Raw genomic sequence first — 21,611 nt, 5'->3', positions numbered from 1 at the left:
GAGGAATGACATTTGAGGTGGACCTCTGGGTTCCACGCATGCATATACACATGGATATGAACCTGTACACACACACACACACACACACAATTGACTGAAGAGATCATTCGAACTTCCTTCACACACCTGGTCTTAATACATAGTAGACACATAATAGCCATAACTTCATAACGAATATAAATATGAAAGAAAAAAAGTAACAGCAACATTTCCAGTATAAAACATGCCATAGAGTGGAATCAAGTGTCCAAAGAAAACTTTGTAAAATGGACAAAGTTTGACTATTGGATAAAATCATCCTGTTAATGAGGATAACCACTAAAGAATTGTAAGTGTGTGTGTGTGTGTATGTGTGTGTGTGTGTGTGTGTGTGTGTGTGTGTATGTGTGTGTGTGTGTTTCCCATTGACTGCCAAATATCAGGACTGTCTACAAGAGGAATGATAGGAATGATAAACCATACCTAACTTGCTGGGATGTGAAAATGAATTGTTCTAGTAGTTATGAAAACAACTGCAAACAAAACTAGAGATATGCATTCTACCATCTGGTATTTACTTCTGTTATTTTTAAACACTTAAACATACAAGAGATAAGAACAAGAATACTTACTACAGAATTGAAAAACTGAAATAGTGCACATTATAAACAAGAAAAAAATGAGAATACAATGTCACAGTAATGCATTAATGTTCCTACCACTCCAGTGTAATAAATAACTATGTGTCTCATAGTTCATTGATATGTAATCCTAGCACTGGAGAGGAGGAGCAGGGACAATACCTGGGCCTCCTTGGCTCCTGGTCTAAACTAATCAACAATTCAATTGATTCTCATTGAATCAATAAAATTCAAAACCAGAACTTCCCAAAGCAGGCAAGTTCCTGCAGATCCCAACTGCAAACTAATTTCTTATAAAGTTAATAATGTTGTATTTTGTATACAAGAACACAGAAACATGAACAAAGAACAGACTCACAGGTGACAATAACACAAAATTTATGACAACTGCTAATTTTGAGCAAAATGTGATAAAAATATAACAATGAAACTAGCAACAGGGTCCTCAATGTTTAATTTAAAATATGTAGGTATGAAGCCAAGAAAACAAAGCACTAAGACCTGATCTAGCTGGATAATAGGCATGGAGAAGACCACTCCATTTCCCCTCTCATTTTCCATGAAGATTACTGATGACAGAATGGATAATGGAACATGGTGGAAGAGAAGGGAGAGAAGGAAAGGGGGAGGGAGAGAAGGAGGGAGGGAGGGAAGGAGAGAGGGAGCTAGAAACAAAGAGTGCAATCCAAATCCTTTTAAAATCAATGGGAAGCAATGCAGGGTGGACCTCAGACACTTAGAAAATTAAACTAGCAAAATCAGGGCACAGAGCAGACAAAAGAAATACAATGGAAGCTTTCTGGATTCGATATAATGCTTCCTGAATATTAGAAGGCAAAAAAAGTTTACAACAGAAATCCTACATGGAAGTGTCTGTTCAATGTTACAGAGGAAAGTTACAACATAGATTAATATAGCAAAGTCAACAGCAGGATAAGCATAAGGCATCCAATTAAATACAGATCCAAAATGCTGAAACATTTATTCAATCATTCAAATCCTCAGTTTCCATGTGACAAAATAACTATTTTCATACTGGTTTTATGTGAATCAATTAAATAATACTTGTCAGGTTCTTTGCAAAGCATCTAACAGAGACTAACTGTTCACTAACTGACCAATGGGATCTAGAACGCAGCTCATTTCCCACTTCCAGGACAGTGCTGACACATGTCTTTTATGTCTCCTCCGTGAATCCACCTTGGTATCTGAACTATTATATATTATGTTTTATATAGTTTATATATTTATAATATTTATATTTTACATTCTATGCAAGCTTTTGGAAAACTGTCAAGATCCAGATTAGAAAGATTGCTCAAAGGCCAAAGAGAATGTCATATATATTCAAGCAAGAAAGTATGAAATTCTAGCACTTCTTTTAAATGTAAAGAAAATTTTACCTGAAACTTTATCCTAAAAAAGAAAAAAAATCACTCAGTCTTGTTTTCTTTTTCTGCCCCCCCCTACTCCCTTTCACTCATTGCCCCCATTTTTCAGTACTGTGGCTTGAACTCAGGGCCTCATGTATGCTAAGCAAGTGCTTTACCTCCATACCATGCTCCTAACCCCATAAAACAAGAGTCTGAAAATCAAATAATGGTTTGCAACTAGTAAAAAGAATTCCATAGTATTTGCATATAACCTACACACATCTTCCCCTGACATTTTAAGTCATCTCTAGATTACACAGAATATGTACAACAAGTGTTATTGTAGTTTCTACAAGTTTTTATGGAATATTGACAGGGAAAAGTTAAAGCATGTTTAATACAAACGCAAGTTTTAAATGCACGGCTGGTTGAACTCATGGGTACAAAATGCAGAAATATAGAAGCATGCGTATACTCCCAAATATTCCCTCAGGACTCACATAAACACCCTCAATAATCTTTTATTATGTGTCTAAGTCAATTTATCTAAAACTTCCCTATGCTAACCTTTCAATTATCATATTACAACTACTCCAACATTACAGTAATTTAGCTGCTGTCTGTTTAGTATATATGTAAATTCAGGTAGTCCACATGACTTAGCATGTAAGAATGACAAGGAATGACTGAAATATACTGGAAATCACTTAAAATGTCCACCCCTCTAAACCTCAGAACTATTAAAACAGCAAATCTTGTTTCCAGTTTTGAAATGTAAAAAGACATTATCTATTAATATCTTAAAATCCAAAGTATTTAAATTACTATCCAAATAAAAATATTATTCCTTTAGAGAAAATGATAAATGTATGTTTGAAACAAGTAAATTAATTTTGCATTGTGTTTCAATACCAATACAACAGATGAATTCAGTTATCAATTATATGTCTGTGGTAAAGAGTCACAAAGTTTATCACTCAACTTCTACCTGTTATATGTCTATATCCATGTTCATTTACAATAACACGCTAAGGCTTATGATAGTAAAAACCTACCTTTGAGGTTCTCTGAAGCTGATCGCCAACATATGTTTTGCGAAACTGATCCAGGAACCAGAGAACTGCAAGTTCTATTTTCTCATTGGTGCGACGGGGCAATCTGGTATCCATTAAAGATATAAGCTGAAAAACACTTTCCATGAAGAAAAGAAAGCTTTAGTATAAATTCTCAGAGGAACAATACAGAGATATTTATTATAAACATATAATCCCTAAAAACTGAGAAAATACAAAAAGCACATCCAAAAAATGCTGAGCCCTCTGAAATCCTACCTTTGTAAGGCTTAGTGGGTCTAGTTTCTTCTAGCCTTTATATGAACATAACCCTCCTATAGGTGAGAATATACATACTATTCTACTAAAGGTTGTGTACAGACGTATGACATATAGGTATAAATCTATAATATACATATATAAAAGTAAATGTCCTTATATTTTTAGTAAACAGATATTAAATTTTCTTCACTTTGTATTTATAAATATTCCAAAACCATGACCCAATTCTTTAAAATTCAGAATCATATCTAATATGTTCCTAGTATAGTCAGAACTCTAAATGAATCATTAAATTTTTACCAAAAAATGTACAAAAATAATGAATTTCTTTTAAAGTAAATCAAGCTGTGTGTAGACAGAAAATTTGACTGGAGGTTGAACCTAGGTATATTCCTCTTTTCGTGTTTTATTTTAAAACAGGGTCTCACTAAGTTGTCCAAGCTGGTTTGAATTCATTCTGTAGCCCAGGCAGGCCTCGAACTTGTGATCTTCCTGAGTAGCTGGGATTACAGAAAAGCATTACTAGGATACTTCAACCAAATTCAATATCCAACTATTATTAACATTATTTGTCACAAATGATAAATTTCAATTTAATATCATGAAAAACTATTATTATTAGAAAATTGTAAGCTATGGGAAAATTACTTAATTTTTATTTCCATATAATATGTAATTGAAGAAATCCTTCAACATTTTTATGAGATTTTCCTAGTATGTGATTTTTAAATACCTTGTGCTAACAAAACCAATACATTGTGTAAGTAGCTGGGGTGGCTTGTCTGGCCTCAAGAAGATAGGAAGCACCTAGTCTTGCAGAGACTTGAATTGCTAAGGTTGGTGGATACCTAGGCTGAGAGAAGACCCATTCAGAGAAGGGGAGGGGGAAGAAGGGAAGGATTGTGGGAGAGAGGTGACTGCTGGGAGGACAGTGAGCAGGATGTAAAGTGAGTAAGTAAAAATAAATTTAAATTATAAAAAAAGAAAGAAGGCAGGGGAGGGGACAGGAAGGATCAAGTGTGGGAAGCACGGAGGGAGAGAGAACTGTGAGAGAAAACTAGAGTCAGAGGAGAGTTAGGGGCAACTCTGGGACGAGCTAGAACACCAGGACAATATAAACTCCCAGGAATCTATGAGAGTGACCCTAGCTAAGACTTCTAGCAATGCAGGATATGGAATCTGAAACAGCCCATCCATTGTAACTAGGCAAGACTTCCAATGGAGGGACTGGAATACCAACCCATGCATAAAACCTTTGACCAAAAATCTATCCTGCCTACAAGATGTGCAGGAGTAAAGATGGAGCAGAAATTGAGGGAAAGGACAACCAAAGACTGGCCCAAGTTAAGACCCAAGCTACGAGTGCCCACCTCCGACACTATTAATGACATTCTGCTATACTTGCAGACAGGAGCCTAGCACAACTGTCAACAGAGAAGCTTCACCCAGCAACTGATGGAAACAGATGCAGAAACTCACAGCCAAATAATAGGTAGAACTCAGGGAAATCTGTGGAAGAGGGGAAGAAGGGGAGAGAGGTCGTGGTCATCATGTGGGACCCCTAATAAATGGTGCAAGGGCTTTCTCTGACTCCGCTGCCCACCTTTGGACCCCTTTCCCTAACTGGACTGGCTCAACAGGAGAAGATGCACCTAATCCTACTGAAACTTTGATATGCCAAGGTGGGCTGATATCCATGGGAGGTCTCTTCTTCTCTGAGGAAAAAGGGAAGGGAGATGGAAGAGGTAAGGTTAGGGGGAGTACTGGGGGGGAGGAAGGGGAAGCTGAGGGAGGGGAAGCTGTAATAAGTATGTAAAGTAAATAAGTTAATTAATTAAAAAAATGAAAAGCAATAAAGACTTTAGCTTGGAAAGAAAACTACATTCTAAGAAAACATTACCAGTAGCAACACCCTGCCCATAATTTCAAACAGTTCAAACAGACAGCCTCCAATGACTGCGTAAAACCATAATAAATCATCACATATTAACTAATAGAAAACACTCCAGAAAACTAGGAGAAAAGACTATACAGTCACTCTGTAAACAATTTCTTAACACCCAAGAGGAGAAAAGGACAAAACTAAGAGAGGAAAGCTGGACGCATTTCCACTAACAGATGCTAACTCCAGGAGACCGCCAAAGAGGGCCTGGACGACGAGCATGCTGGGAGAGCAGCTGCCTGCGTGCTCTGAGTGCAGTGTATTCCTTAACGCCCTAAACTTCCTCAATCTGGGCAAGTCTTTCCTATGTGGCCAAGTGGACTATAGTCACTGTGAATGACTAAGGAAGACCCTCAGAAAAAGACACTATTGAGTTCTCAGGAAACAACTCTGACGTCTACCTTCGGGTTCTTTTGAATTTGAGTGTGCTGACCACAGCATCAGGTGCAAGCAAAGCTAAAGTGGTTCTGCAGGACAGCTCACCAGCAGCACCAGATAATGCCAATGACACAGAATCTGGTGTAGCTCCAAAAACATCACAGGAGAGATGTACATAGAAGAGGTACAAAGCACAGACAACTGGAGGTTAGGACAAGTGGAGAGTGCAGCTCTGTAAGGAGGAGATGTGACATGAGCAAGAAGAAACGCCGCAGGGACAGTGGGAGGCATTTAAGGAACCTCTGATCCACGAGATAAAGACATATGGTTAGGGCATGTAATTACGGGAGGTGTTACACACACAAACACAAGTCCTAGTCACTCTAGAATCTACCATTATAATGCCAGGTAAGAGCCTTGGGATTTGGTGTCCCCAACTGAGCAAATGCCCACATTGCTGCAATGGCAGAAATGGGGGCAGCAGGTGGACTCCTCCTGCATTGGAACATGCAGTTCCAGGAGCCGAATTTGCTACAAACATCATCAATAATAAATCTACAGTGACTACTTTCTCAGAGCCCTTAAAAGAACCTAACCAGAACTCTACTGCTCTAGGAAGTATGCAGGAAGCCAAGGGAATAGTCAAACGTAATGGTGTGGTCTCTGGGTATATGGTTAGGATAGTATGGGGGAAGGGTACATCCCTATAGTCTTAAGTGGGATTAAGGAGCTGAGAAACCATAGAAAAATAGGTTCAGCTCATGGCATTACTCTTGATCATTTTTTGTCTATCAGATTTTTTACTTTCTTATACTCCTCAATTCCAGAGACACCACATATATCAGAAAAACTTAAACATTCCCTGATGACACAGACCTCTCCTTCCATTTACTTATACACTGATTTAGGCTGTGAGCAGTCGAACCAGAAGCCAGAGGCTGTCATTATACTCAGCAGAGAGACTGAGCCACAAGCGTTCAGGGTTTCTTGTTCTGTTTTGTTTCAACCTACGCTCTGGTTGGTAAAGGAGAGAGAGAGCATCGGTGAGAAATGACTTGAAGTTTATAAACAATGTATCATGAAGATGAGTCACAAAAACAAAAAGCCAAACAGTAGGAGCTGACAGGCATTGCCTTTTCTCACCTATTTTCCACTATTCTTAATTCTCTGAAAAACTGCAATTTATTACAACATACTAATAAAATATCATCTCATAAATTCCACTTAACCGTATTTTGTATGGGATGCAGGCTAGTAAAAAGATAAGTCTTCTTCCAAGTTAAATATTTTTGTTGTTTAAAGAAAAAAGAAGAATTTTCATCAAATGAGCAGATGCTCATATTTTTTCTAGAAATAGTGCCAGTATATACTTTTTACATAATGATGAAAACTTTTAAAATATCTAACTAACAAAAACAGAACATCCAATTCTACTTCACACAATATACAATATTGGTTAAAATATGACACAGGGCTTATTTTTCATGCACTTAAAAATTACATAAGCATTTAATAAAGACCCTAACCAGTCAATACTCACATTTTTACGTAACTTAATTTGGTGTAAGAAATAATAAGTCTTGGTAAAACTAAGAATATTTTTATATATTCAGGTTAAAAGTTTTACCCTTTAAATTTTTTAATTAAAATATAATTACAGGTTCAAATTTTATTAAAAGGATAATACACAAGATGAAAGAATATGCAATGAAAAAACTCTTCACAATTACAACATATTATCAAAACTTTAGGAATACATTTAAGGATAGTGAGATGGCTGGTGGGCTAAGAGTATTAGGTATGCAAGAAAGAGGACTAGAGTTCAAATCCCAGCAAACACATAAGAGCCAGGAATGGCCACATGTGCCTGTTAACCTCAGTGCTACAGAGCAAACACTGCCAGATCCCAGAAGCTTGTGGATCAGCTAGTGATCAGTGAGTCTCAGGTTCAAGGAGAGGCCATCTCAAAACCAAGATGGAATATAGTACAACACTCCCAACATCCCTCTCTGGTCTGACAAGCATGCACACTTGTACACACATTTGCCCATATAGTAGTCACCCATCCTAACACACACACACACACACACACACACACACTCAGTAATGGTATTATAATAACTGATTTCTGGATAAATGGAAACATAAGAAAAATCTATTAAAAGACACTAAGAATTCCATATAAGATATGTAGCATTATAAGCCATTACAAGATAGAGTTGCTTTAGTTAATAAATTGAATGTAACATATTGAAAACTTTAATAGAAACTTAATTATTAATAAGTTTTAAAAGATAATCACAAAAGAGAGTGAGGTAAAGATGACTTAGTAAACAAAGAACTTGCTGTGCAAATACCAACACTGGATTTGGAACCCCTAGAACCCACAAAACAAGGTAGGCAGGTGCAGAGACCAGTTGTCATGCACACCACAGGATATACAGCAGATACATGTGGCAAACTGGTTAGCTAGCTAGCTAGCTAAAAACTGGTGATAGATTTTGCTGCAGTAAATAACTGGAGAATGATCGAGTATCTAATGTCAGCTTTGGGCCTCCTCAAGGGCACACTGCACATGCACCCACACATATGTACATCCACCTAGAGGAATAAGCAAGCACACAATGTATATACTACAAATGCAAAAACAAGTAGTTGATACATATAAATATCAGTAATAAAAAGTAAAAATCATAAAAATTGGAAAGATTCTTAATGGCATATAGAAGCAAAGAAATACAAATTAACACAAGCCATTTGTTACATTAGCTTATCAATAATAATAATCCTATTATATAGTGTTCAACAGAGGAGAAATGGGAATACCCTCGGGCTTTTAGTTTAGAAAATAAATTGGAACACTGGAATATATCAAGTATTTGAGATACTAAGTATTTCAGATCACTAAGCTTTGTAGACTTTGGAATATTTGCTAGTTTTATTGGAATTCAATTTCAGATTTGAAAGAACTGTGAATTTGCCTGAAAAAGTAATGATGTCCTCGTTCTTAATAGTTGAGTAGTATTCGATTGTGTAAATGAACCACATGTTCTGTATCCATTTTTCCATTATGTGACATCTGGGTCGTTTCTAACTTCTGGCTATCACAAACAAGGCCACTATCAACATAGTGGAACACATGCCCCTGTGGCATGGTGAGACGTCTTTTGGGTATATGCCCAAGAGTGGTATAGCTGGGTCTTCGCTATTTTCCAGTTTTCTGAAGAACCTCCAGATTAATTTCCAGAGTATTTGTTCCATTTTGCAAGCTCCACATCCTCACCTGCATGTGCTGTCACCTGAGTTTTTGATCTTAGCCATGTTTGTAAGGTGTAATCTCAGGGTTGTTTTTAATTTGTATCTCCATATCACTAAATACTTTGAACATTTCTTTAAGTGCTTCTTAGCCCTTCAGGATTCCTCTATTGTGAATTCTCTGTTAGTTCTATACCCCATTTTTTGATTGGGTCGTTTGGTTTTTTTGGTGGTTAATTTCTTGAGTTCTTTATATATTTTGGATATTAGTCCTCTATAAGATGTGGGGTTAGTGAAGACTTTTTTCCCAATCTGTAGGTTGCCAGTGTAGTTTTGCAGCAAATGGATGAACTAGAAAGTATCTTCCTGAGTGAGGTAGCTCAGACCCAAAAGGACACGCACATTATGTGCTCACTGATAAGTGGACATTAGCCAAAAAGTACAGAATACCCAGGACACAACCCACATGACTCAAGAAAGTTAGTAAGTTAAAGGACCCAAGTGAGGATGCCCCAATCCCACTGGGAGGGAGAAGAAAGCAGACACTGGGGGTAGAGGGAGAGAGGAACCTGGGTGGGAAAGGTAACAAGGAAGGGAAGGAGGGAACAAGATCGATCATGTATTGGGGGCTGGGGGACAGAACTGAAGCCCTGAGGGCTAGCAGAAAGAATGAAAACAGGTAACAGGTAGGAGATGGGGGCACCCTATAGAATGTACCAGAGACCTGGGAGGTGAGAGGCTCTCAGGACTCAAGGGAGGGTCCTTGGACAAAGTGCTCTATAGTGGGGAAGGGGAACCTGTAGAATCCACTCCAGTGGAGGGACAGGACATCAAGGGGAAGGATGGGGTTGCCATCCCACAGTCAAAAGCTCTGACCCAGAATTGTTCCTGTCTGAAAAAAACAAAAATAGAGAAGAGCACGAGGGAAAGGAGGTCCATTGACAGCTTCACATTGCGATCCAGCTCCAGGGGAGGCCCAGGGCCTGACACTGTTACTGATGCTATGGTGTGCTAACAGACAGGAGCCTAGCATGGATGCTTTCTGAGAGGCCCAACAAGCAGCCGAAAGAGTCAGATGCAGATACTAGTACCCAACCAATGGATGGAAGCCGGGGACCCCTGTGGTTGAATTGGGAAAAAGCTGAAAGAAGCTGAGGAGGAGGGTGGCCCCATAGGAAGACCAGCAGTCTCAACTGACCTGGACCCCTGAGATCTCTCAGACACTGAGCCACCAGCCAGGCAACATACACCAGCTGATATGAAGCCCCCAACACATATACAAGCAGAGGACTGCCTGGTCTGGCCTCAGTGAGAAAAGATACACCTAACCCTCAAGAGACTTGAGGCCCCAAGGAGTGGGGAGGCCTGGTGGTATGGGGACATCCTCTTAGAGATGCAGGGGAGGGATAGAAGGTATGGGATGGGGAGTGGTGGGTTGATGGGGGTGGGGGGAGTCTAGACTGTAAAAAAAAGGTCTTGAGTTCAATTCCCAGCAACCAGATGGTAACTCACAATCATCTGTAAGGGGATCTGATGCCCTCTTCTGGTGTGTCTGGAAACAGCTACAGTGTACTCATAAATAAATCTTAAAAAAAAATACCGTGGATTATTTTTTAGCAGATTAAGGATGCTAAACATGTATAACTCTTCCAGAAGCCAACTGATGATACTTACTGTGATTCTTTAAAATGCTACAGAAACTTTGATAATGTATTCACCTTTAAGAAATTAATTCTAGGAGGCAGGAGAAATGGATGGTTCAGCAGTTAAGAGCATTGACTACTCTTCCAAAGGTCCTGAGTTCAGTTCCCAGTGCCACATGGTGCCTCACAACCATCTGTAATGAGATCTCACACCTTCTTCTGGTGTGTCTTAAGACAGCTACAGTGTACTTATACTTTAATAATACTTAAAGTACTGTGTACTTTAATAATAATTAAATAATAAATAATAATAATTAAATCTTTGGGCCAGAGTGAGCAGAATTCAATTTCAGCAACCACGTGGTGGCTCACAGCCATTTGTAATGAGATCTGATGCTCACTTCTGGTGTGTCTGAAGGCAGCAACAGTGTACTTACATATATAAAACATAACTCTAATGAAATTCTCTCAATCTATAAAAAACAATGTTTACTTGGAAGCAATTTATAATAAACACTAAAAAGGAACCCAAAATTTGAAAAATCAAACTTAAGCTATGGTATAGTCTAGAAAAATTTAACTTTTAGATTAAATGGTCACAAAATTGTATTTAAATGAGTATGTGTGGGTAATACATCACTGTTTACTAGGCAATGTTCTAAGCATTTAAAAAAAAATAACTCATCTGAATCTTTTAACAGCCCCCAAATGGAAATTTTTTCCATTTTTCTAGTTACAAAACAATATTGTAACAATATTTGCCTTTAACAAGGTTAAAAACACACACGCAGTGGATACACACCTCTACACACTCAAAATCCTCAAAGGGTCTTTAAGACTAACAGCAGTACTCTGGAAACTATCATTACATTTATTTTCATTAAGTTTAAGTCTTCACCAAAACAAAATGAAACAAAAACCATGCACATGTGTGCAGGAAGCATGCTACTTTAGTCAAGATCTGTGGGAAAGCAAGCTATTCGCAGCAGTTACACACAAGAACTTCCCTCAGTCTAGGAATGTGTGAAGTCAGTCAATGGCTAATTAAGGTGGTAGTCACTAGCACTAAGGGGTTGAAACCATGTAAATCTGAGCCTATTTGTTGAAGAATTAAATTTTAATTACAATCTCTGTGCACAGATTTTTTTCAGGACTAAAAAGGGAACTAATACCCAAAGGCCAAGTGCATTGTTTACACTTGACCTTATAAAGTTGCAACAAAGGTTAAAGTTCTTACGAGTGCGTAGTAAATAGCTGTCACTCACCGGCAGGACAGCTCTCCATCCATAGCATCATGCTCATCTGTGCTGGTATACGTTAGTCTCCCTCCTACAACTGTGCCAACCAAATAGATCAGCCATGCAAGACGTCCTTACAGCAAAGAAAGAAAGACGGTGACAAGTATTAATAGAAATAAGCTTATTTTTCAGAAAATACCTCAATCAGCAAAATCATCTATCAACTATTATAAAAATCGGTTTTCAACAGACAGAGCACTGGGCTTCATGTTTATCATGGAAGTGATACTAACAGGTATTTAGCTAGGAAAAAAAAAGTACTTATAAATCCCAGTCCCAAAAATCTGTTTGGCCTTTACTTGAGTTCCTTACTTACCTCTTTAAGCCTTAAGGTTTTCATTTGCAAATGGGGAAAAAATAAGACATGATTAAAATTAAACTTAATAGATCTGGGCATGGTGATACACACCTTTAATCCCAGCAAGAGGGAGGCAAAGACAGGTGGATCTTTAAGGATAGCCTAGTGAATTCCAGCAGAGCTCCCTAGTACAGAACCAGTCTCAAACTGGAAACAACAAAAACATTAAACTTTATAATAAGACCCTACATGTATTGTTTATAGCCAGTTCCATTATTCAGTCAAAGCCCTGCAGTTGTGGTCACAGTGCTTGAAGGCAATCCAGCACTAAGGAGAGGTAGGGGCTGAAGCAGGAGGATAGCACAACCTCTCTCAAATCCAGGCTAGCTTGGGCTGAACAATGAGGTTCTGTCCACCTCCACCCCTACCAAAATCACAAAAATGCCTCATTGTAGGCTGGATCTGATAGTATACACCTGGAAAAACAGAACTTGGAAGCCTGAGACAGAAGGATGGCAAGTTTGAGGTTAGGCTGCACTCAAGAGAATTCTAAGTCAGTATTGAGTACGTTATCAAAACTTTTACAAACAATGACCACGAATCTGTTCTGAATGGTCAATTTCCAGATGGCGTCTGACTATTTTCATTTTGGAACTCCTTCAGCTTGTAACATTATAGATGATAATGAATTTACTTTTTAGGTTTTTTTCATATTTTAAAATCCACAAGTTTGCAATTCACTGATTACCTTCATGGCTAAAAATATAAAAGGATTGCACAGATTTAAATAACAAAGCAAAAAGCTGGAAACCTAACTTAGTTAAGGAAGGGCTCGCTTCCTGAGCAGGGAAACCTGAGCGGCCTTCAGGACTCACATAAAATAAGCCGGATGTGGGGACACGCGCTTCTAATCCCAGCATCAGGAAGCAGAGACCAGCAGACTGCTGGGCTCCTAGGTAAGCCACAGTCTAGCCTACTCGATAAGTTGCTGACTGGCTACTGAAGGACCCGGATTCAAAAGAAAGTAAACAGCACAGAAGGAACAAAACTGAGGTTGGTCTATGGTTTCCACATAAACATGTGCACAAATGAACACAAAGAGACAGACAGACACACACACACACAGAGAGAGAGAGAGAAAGAGAGAAAGAGAAGAGAGAGAGAGAGAGAGAGAGAGAGAGAGAGAGAGCCCACCCAAATGAAATTATCTATAGTTTTCACAAATTTTACTTTAGAGAAGCCAGAATTAAGAACTCTAGGGATGAAGTTCTTAGTTAAATGATTTTTAAAGACTGTTATGTTAGATCTCTAGATTGATCAATAGTATGAGATTCTCTAAAACTTTTGAGACCTGCAGGAATATTTAACATAAAAAAATGTCATTACACAGAGAAATTTTGTGTCATTACTGAAAACGGATTTTTCAAAGATGAGCAAACTATTTCACGGTTCCAAAATTAATTCTGTTTCTTTTATTAAGAACCCTTGGTGGATGGAGTAATGGCTCCATGGTAATGACATCCACATGGTAGCTCACACAGCTCCCCTATTACTCCAGTCCAGGCATGGGATACTCACTTCTGATTCTCATAGGGACCAGACCCGTACATGATACAAATTCAAAAATGCAGGCAAAATAATCATACACATAAAAGCAAATCTTAAAAAAAAAATAAAAGAATCTCTCCATGAGACCTTTGTAGTTGTTTAAATACACTGAATAGTTCAGAAAAAGGCCATGATTGTTGAAAGACTTGAGAACAAACACATTTTCAACAATACTTTTCCTGCAGATGTCAGCATTCATGATTATACTGTGCAATCAACAAACCACTCCCTGGTAATGGCAGAGAATCTGCAACCTGCTTCAATGACAAAAATCCCCAAAATAAGAAATATATTCTGGTAAATACATACCCTCTTTTGTCTATCACAGAACTTTGAAAACTCACAAGCTGTCTATCCATTAGCAACATGAAATAGCTAAAGGTAAAGATCTAATGTGATCAAACACATCACAAAACAAGTTCCACAGCATGTATTAATAAAATACTAGCACAAAGCTCATGTAAGAAGCTGAGTTAATGTTTGTACCTCAAACAAGCTCAATAGAAAAGTCTAGACAATATATGGTTTCCCCTGGTAAGCATGCTAACAGTTACTGTGGCCTCTTCTACCAAACCTTTGAGTCTTGCATCTTGAACAGGGAACGATATCGTTATATTGACTTACTTTAAAAAGTAGGACCCTAGCTCACTGTCATTTTCTCCAATAATATTTTATCATAGTAGCTGCCAATTTCAATATCTATAAAAACAAATCTTACAACCCTGACATCTCTGTGTTCTGGGAGACTTCTAACCCATTGATCTATTATATTTTGCTGAAGTAAAAACTCATATACCATACAACTCACAAAACACATAAGGCAGTCTTCTGAGTAAATTCACAGGTTTATGCAAGCAACACTACAAAATTTTTACGTTTTCTTATTTCTGAAATTAAGTCTAAAAAAGCTGGAGTGTGCTGATTAAACCTGCCAGAGAGAGTTAAGTATGGGGGCACCACTGCTCCCACGTTTCAACCACAGCAACCATTTTGTGGCTCTGCCTTGGTCACTCTAGATGCACAGAATCTTACAGTGGTATTTTGTGACTACAGTTTTCATGTCACACACTGTCAAAGGTGAGTTGTGCTGGTCCAGTGTTTCACAGCTGACTGTTGCCATTGTTTGGAGAGGTTATAGTTGATATATTGCTTCAGCTGCTGGATGTTGGGATCATCTTCATCTGCTGGCTATTACCAAGTGCTAGGAGGGACACGGCAGACACCGTGTAGACAATGCCTTCATGTGTCCACATACTGCTGTGCCATGGGAAACTCTCACACTGCTCTCATCAAATGCACCATGTGGCAGTCTTACCAATGAAGGGCAGAGTCCTGTGTTCTTCACATGTTCTCATTCACACTTGTAATTTCCTGCTGGGTTTTTCTCTTTACATCTACCCTGGCAGGTGTGCGGGAGCAGCTTATTGTTATGTTAGCACGCCTTCATTCATGCCTAATGATATTTAGCATAGTTTCATGTGTTCAGTTGCTTATTTTTTTTTTGTGGTTGACAATCTTTTTCTTTTTTTATTGAATATATTATTCATTTACATTTCAAAGGTTATACCCCTTCCTGGTTTCCCCCCTCCCCAAAAACCCAACCCATCCTCCCACACCCTGCCTCCAAGAATATGCTCCTCCAGCCAACCCACTCCCACGACCCCCACTCACTGGAGCCTCTATTGAACTTTCACAGGACCAAGGACCCCTCCTTCCACTGATGCCCGACAAGGCATTCCTCTGCCATTCTTTTGGATGGGACCATGTGCACCCCTTGGCTTAGTTCCTGGGAGCCCTGAGGCATCTGGTTGGCCGATATCCTCGTTCTTCCCATGGGGCTGCAACCCCCCACTGGCTACTTTTATGCCTTGTACAGAGAAAAGTCTACTTAAGTCCTTGGGCTATTTGCAAAAGTTGTCACTATTACTGAGCTGTACAAAGTTCCTTATGTATTTTAGGCCATGTGAGTTCCTTGACAGATACTATTATATGTTACTGCCTTTCTGTAGGGTTTATTTTCACCTTCTTGATGGTGTTCTTCAATGAGCAAAATTCTTACTTCTAATATGCTGCAACTACTTAGTTATCCTTGTTATCGTCAGTTTGGTGATACTTGATAAGAAAAAAAAATGCCTAGTCCAAAATCCTAAACATTTCTACGTATGTATCCTTCTGAGAGCTATTTGACTCCTATGTTTAGGTCCAAGAATTCCAGCACAGATACCAGCCTGACGAGGAAGATGAACACAGGAAACTCTAGCCCCAGCTATCAGCTGATGACAATACCTCAAAAAGCCCAGAAAACTGAGATCAAAAAAGCAAGTATTAATTGACAAATTACTAAGCTTTGGTGACAAATATGAAGTAGCAGGCCCCTCTGCGCCACTGCCTTTTACAGAGTAATTCCTAACATGCCTCACACTTGCTACGGCTGCCCTTACTTGTTACCTGCTAACTCCAGCATGACGGCAGGCCCTTTGTCTGGTAGGCTCTCTGCTCCTCTCCAGAGTCTAAATCCCAGCTTGGCCATGCTTTACTGGTTTAACATTACCAATGTGTTGATCTTTTGAAATACACATGAAGAATAAATATAAACTGTAATTATATTTCTATTCTATAAGTTGTCCATTCTAATTAGACTGTGCTACAACTAATTATTATTTATAGATTGCCTGATTTTAATTTACCTTTTCATAAAAACATATTTGTAATCCCAAATTGGTACTCAAAATAATTCACATGGCTGAGTTATCTGGTGTACCCGATTCCAGCTCCTGGGGAGCATGTGATCCTCTTATTTCAGTTTTCAGCAGCGTTCCTTTAGTCTCTTTATTGTTTTTCCCATTTACATGCTATGATTTCAATCTTTGAGATAGCCCAGTTATGCTATACAGTGTTTCTGAATGGGGGAGGGGCATTCCATGCTCTATGTTTGAATGAGATGCTCCTGTAATTCTCAGGCACTTGAATACTTGGTCCTCAGTTGGTGGCCATTTGGGAAGGATTAGGAGGTATGTCACAAGGGGCTGGCTTAAGGTTTCCAAAGCCTCAGGTTATCCCAGTACTTCTTCAGCTTTCTGTTTATGAATGGAAATATGAGCTCTCAGATGCAGCTGCAGCTCCAGCACGATGCCAGCTGCCATGCTATAACCATGACAGTGATGAGCACCCAGCCCAGTAGAACTAGAAGATCCAATTAAATGCTTCCTTCTTGAATGGCTGACCAGTGACCTACCCAACCTGAGACCCATCCCATGGGCAGGCACCAATCCCTCACACTATTAATGATGGTATGTTGTGCTTGCAGACAGAAGCTCAGCATAGCAGCCCTCTGAGAGGCTCTACCCAGCAGCTGATTGAGACAGATGCAGATACTTACAGCCAAACTGAGGTTGGGGACCTCTATGGAAGAGTTAGGGGAAGGACTAGAGGCCCTGAAGATAATGGTAACCACATAAGACCAAAAGTGTCAACTAACCTGGACCCCTGGGAGCTCCCAGAGACTGAGTTACCAACCAGAGAGCATGCATACATACACCAGCTGGTCCAAAGCCCCAGGCACAAATTCATCAGAGGGCTGCCTTGTCTGGCCTCAGTGGGAGAGGATGCACTTAATCCTTCAGAGGCTTGATGCACCAGGGTGTGGGGGATACAGGGGGGATCCACCCTCTCAGAGTCAAAGGGTAGGAGGGAATGCCTCAAGGGAAAACCGAGAGTCAGGGGCAGCAATATCTGGAATGTGAATACATAAATAAATTTTAAGAAATGCTTCCTTCTCTAATTGTCTTGGTCATGGAATATTTTTTTTCACAGCAATGGAGAAGTAACTAAGGCATGTGCCTTCTATATAACAAATTCTGCACCAGATAAGCTGTGTTTAGGTATGAGTCAATAGTGCTATTGGGTCTGAGTTCAATGTTAATGAATCAACAATACATTTAAATAAAGAGCCTTATAAAAACTTTCACATAAAACAATGGTTCTGTGTTGACAGTATGATGGAAATATTACAACCCAATAATACCAACGGGAATAATGATTTGATATTTGTGAATATGCTGTTCTGATTATATAGACCATTAGCAGCAAATAACAAGAATCAGCCATATTTCCTAGAATCCTAGTAATCAGGAGGCTCTTAACAGTGACTCCAACCAGTTGCCAGACTAGGAGTTGCACTGTGTGTAAATTATATTTAGTCACTTCTAAAATAAATGTAATTCTGAAATACTACAAGCACAATTTTTATTGAATGTAACATTTTACCTGCCCTAAGGGAGTCACTGGTTTTAAATATTCTACTATAAGTCAGGCATGATGGCACCTGCCTCCAGTCCCATGACTTGGGAGGACTGAGGCAGAAATACTGCCTTGGGTTTAGGACCTGGGTCAGGTTATACAGCAAGAGCCTGTGTGCCCGCCCCCTCCAAAGAACACTATTTCTCACAGAAAAACATATAATTTAAAGAGTAAAAAAACATCAGTTATCTCCCTTACATTTTATTGCAGTAGATATTTAGATATTATTTAAATAATAATTACTGCTGCTCTTTTTAAACTCTCTGTTACTGAGCTGTGGGGCCTATTCCTTGGAGAAAGCAGGGTTGCTGATATAGTGTGAGATACATCTCACTAAAGCCATCCTTGAGTACATTACCTATGTATATAGGCCAAGCTATACGTAAGTACACTATACCTGTCTTCAGACACACCAGAAGAGGGCGTTAGATCTTGTTAGATCTTGTGAGCCACCATGTGGTTGCTGGGATTTGAACTCAGGACCTTCCGAAGAGCAGTCAGTGCTCTTAACCACTGAGCCATCTCTCCAGCCCCACAGTCAACTTAACCTACTCGGTGCTAGATTACAGGACTGAATAATACACTACACACTAGTCCTGCTTTAAAACTTACTAATGTGAACTGAACCATCTGCCACTTATTTCTTATTTCAGAAACTTAATTTAAAACAGATCAAAATTGTTCCATGTATATAATTTTCATATTTCTCTATCAAAAGACAAATGTTTATTTTAAAAAGCAGAAGTTGCTGGGAATGTGATACAGGTCTGTTAACTAAGCAGGGAGACTTTATTTCAAGAGAGAGAAGCAGGGAGGGGAAAACTAGCATCAAAGCAATACCAGCAGCCACCAACAGCACAGGCTAACTTCAAGCCTCACATCTGGTATTTGTCACGTCAGCGATGTATTGCTTCCTAAGGATGCCAACGATTCACAGGAGTCAGCACTGCCGGCGCGCTCTCTGCCTGTCTGACTATTATTACTGTTACTGTGGGATAATGCCCCTTTAATGGTACTTCTGCGTCATAGCCACACACGCAGAAACATAAAAACAAGCTAACATTTACACTTTTATTCTATCTTCCTCCAGAAACTATAGTGGAAAATGGAATTGCATATTACTTAAGATTTTTAAGTTGCTCCCACTGACAATGTTTTGCTATCATAAAAGATAGATAAAACTCATCACATAACTTCCTTAATGCTGACTGTATGATAAACAATTCCAGACTGAAAACAATCCTCCAAGAGGTGACATTTTAAAAATACTGAGTATTGTCAAGATTTTGGAAGGTCTATTTCAGTATGTGAAGGTCTGAGGGACCAAGAAGGACTCCATGTTCAAGAACTGAGTCTACTGGCATAGTGTTCCGAGGTTGAGATAACTTTTGCAACACTATATATAGAGCACTATTAATAGTAAACTAATGAAACTATACATAAGACATCTCAACATTCAAACAATTTAATTCCTTCATTATGACCTCAAAATGACACCTTGTATATCAAATAATACCATGTATAAGGAGCATGTAACAAAATTATAGCCATTTCACTACACTAATGGTACATTTAAATGGAAATTCACTGGTGCGCTTTGAAACATATGGTATGTACATTGGCCCTTTCCTTTATGGAGAAGGTCACAATCTCTAAGGTTTGGGGAACTGAAGCAGAACCTTCTCAAGGGAACTGATCAACCTAAAGGTAGTGTTAGCAAGAAACATTAAAGAGCTATTGGTAAGCTGTCAGATACAATTCTGGGAGGCAGAATTGCCTAAAGGTATGGTAGTATTTCTCATAAAAATCAAACCATTCTCACAAATTTCTATTTAAATTGCAAAATTGAAAAGTCACTTTGAGAAATCAACAAGGCATGGAAGCAAAAATATTGCATATTCTCTCTCACTTATGTGTAGAATCAAAAAGAAAGTGTGATGTACATAGACAAAAGCGTCATCCATCAGAGGCAGGGCAAGAGAAGGAGGTCCAAGGGCACAAGCTTGCAGTCATAGAATGGCTGCGCCCGAGACTGAAGACACGTGGGATCCAGGGCACAGTGCCGCACAGCAGCCAGGCACAGGCTTCCACGGGTGCTCTTGTCTCTTTTTCACCAAGCACATTGAACTGAGGCAGGAGGGGTGCACAGGGTGACAACCCTGACTGTAGCGTTCACTTCATTAGGGAAATGTCTATCAAAACATCTTACTACACACTGAAAGGACAGGCCAAGAAAATTAGTTTCATACCTAAACTGCATCCAGAAAATCAAAACACCATGTCAACAATACATCTAAACTCAACTTAGAAGAAAATATCTGATGCACAAGATTCTTATCTATAAATCTCTTAGAATCTCATTTTATAAGATTAAATTTCATTATAATTTCCCATTTTTCTCTTTATTCTGAAATATTCAAGGCACTTGTTTTAGCAGCTGTTCAAGCATAGAACATTTTTTCCTTAACAAAATAATTATTGCCGTAATAATCTGTAATTATGGTTTATAACTGCAATAATCCCAAAGAAATCAGTCATTACCATAGATCACAAGTAATCGTTAACTACTGTTAATGACCTATTTCTTAGGGATTATTGTTTTTGTAAACCATGACCATATCACCACAGATATGAGAGAGCAAGACAATATAATACAAATGAGATAATATAATAATAAACTTATTTTGTAACATTAAAAGCCATTAAGCATCTAAATTAAAGCACACATAACTAAAGCACATAATTTTCTTTGTTCAACATTAACTGAACTGTTGAGTCTGCACAAAAGAAATTGAATACAATTGCACACACTGTATAAGCTAGAGCAATGGTGGGCTTCTCTGTAATGGCAACGATTACTTTTGAATACATTATAGGTATCTTTAAAAGTCAGATAAATTTTGTCTCACTGACTTTTTGACTAGAAAAATGGAAAGCAAGCATTTATTAAAATTGTTGTATGCACCAGATAGACCTTTAAATATTATTATGTAAGAACTTTAAAACACATCCAATTATAAAAACTTCTTCTAAACATGAAGAATTGGGTGTAACTTAATACAATGTATATCTCTCACCACCAATAAATCCTTCATTTTCAGATACACCTATCCAGGACCTTGAATATCTATAATTTCATCACAATTTTCTTCTAGAGAAAGACAGGCTTTTGAATTTTACACCCAATGCTACACATAATGTGTGTGCACTTATGTGCGCAGTATCTCCCACAAAAAATGTGTGAAGTACGAATACAACTTGCAGGAATCCTTCTCTCCTTTATCCATCTGAGTTCTTTGGATCAAACACAGGTCATCAGGCTTGGTGACAAGGGTCTTTATCTGCTGAGTCACCTTGCTAACTCCTCCACTTGCTACATTTTAATGTAGTAGTTGATATTTAAACAAAACCATATGCAATACATATAAGTTGCAGATCACCAACACTGTCATGTCATGGACACTTGAACAAGATAGGAATCAGAAAGCAGAGTGCTTCCTAATAATGTTCCACTTAACAAAGAAATAACTTGATTAGAAAATATTTTTAAACAAAAAAAATCA

At 38.6% G+C, this 21,611-nt stretch overlaps 1 protein-coding gene across 2 annotated transcripts in view; it reads right to left on the bottom strand.

Moving 5' to 3' along the window:
• Ranbp17 (RAN binding protein 17) overlaps positions 1-21,611 on the bottom strand; it is a 308,050-nt gene that overhangs the window by 231,727 nt on the left and 54,712 nt on the right. For both annotated transcript variants that reach the window (XM_052196787.1, XM_052196788.1), the window contains exons 13-14: positions 11,811-11,916; positions 3,049-3,184 (exon numbers count right to left, since the gene is read on the bottom strand). In XM_052196787.1, the coding sequence (XP_052052747.1) occupies positions 3,049-3,184; positions 11,811-11,916 (242 nt within the window). The remainder of the gene's footprint in view (positions 1-3,048; positions 3,185-11,810; positions 11,917-21,611) is intronic.

This window comes from Apodemus sylvaticus, chromosome 10, assembly GCF_947179515.1.
Source record: "Apodemus sylvaticus chromosome 10, mApoSyl1.1, whole genome shotgun sequence".
Taxonomy (NCBI): Eukaryota; Metazoa; Chordata; class Mammalia; order Rodentia; family Muridae; genus Apodemus; species Apodemus sylvaticus.
This window is presented reverse-complemented; position numbering and strand designations above follow the sequence as displayed.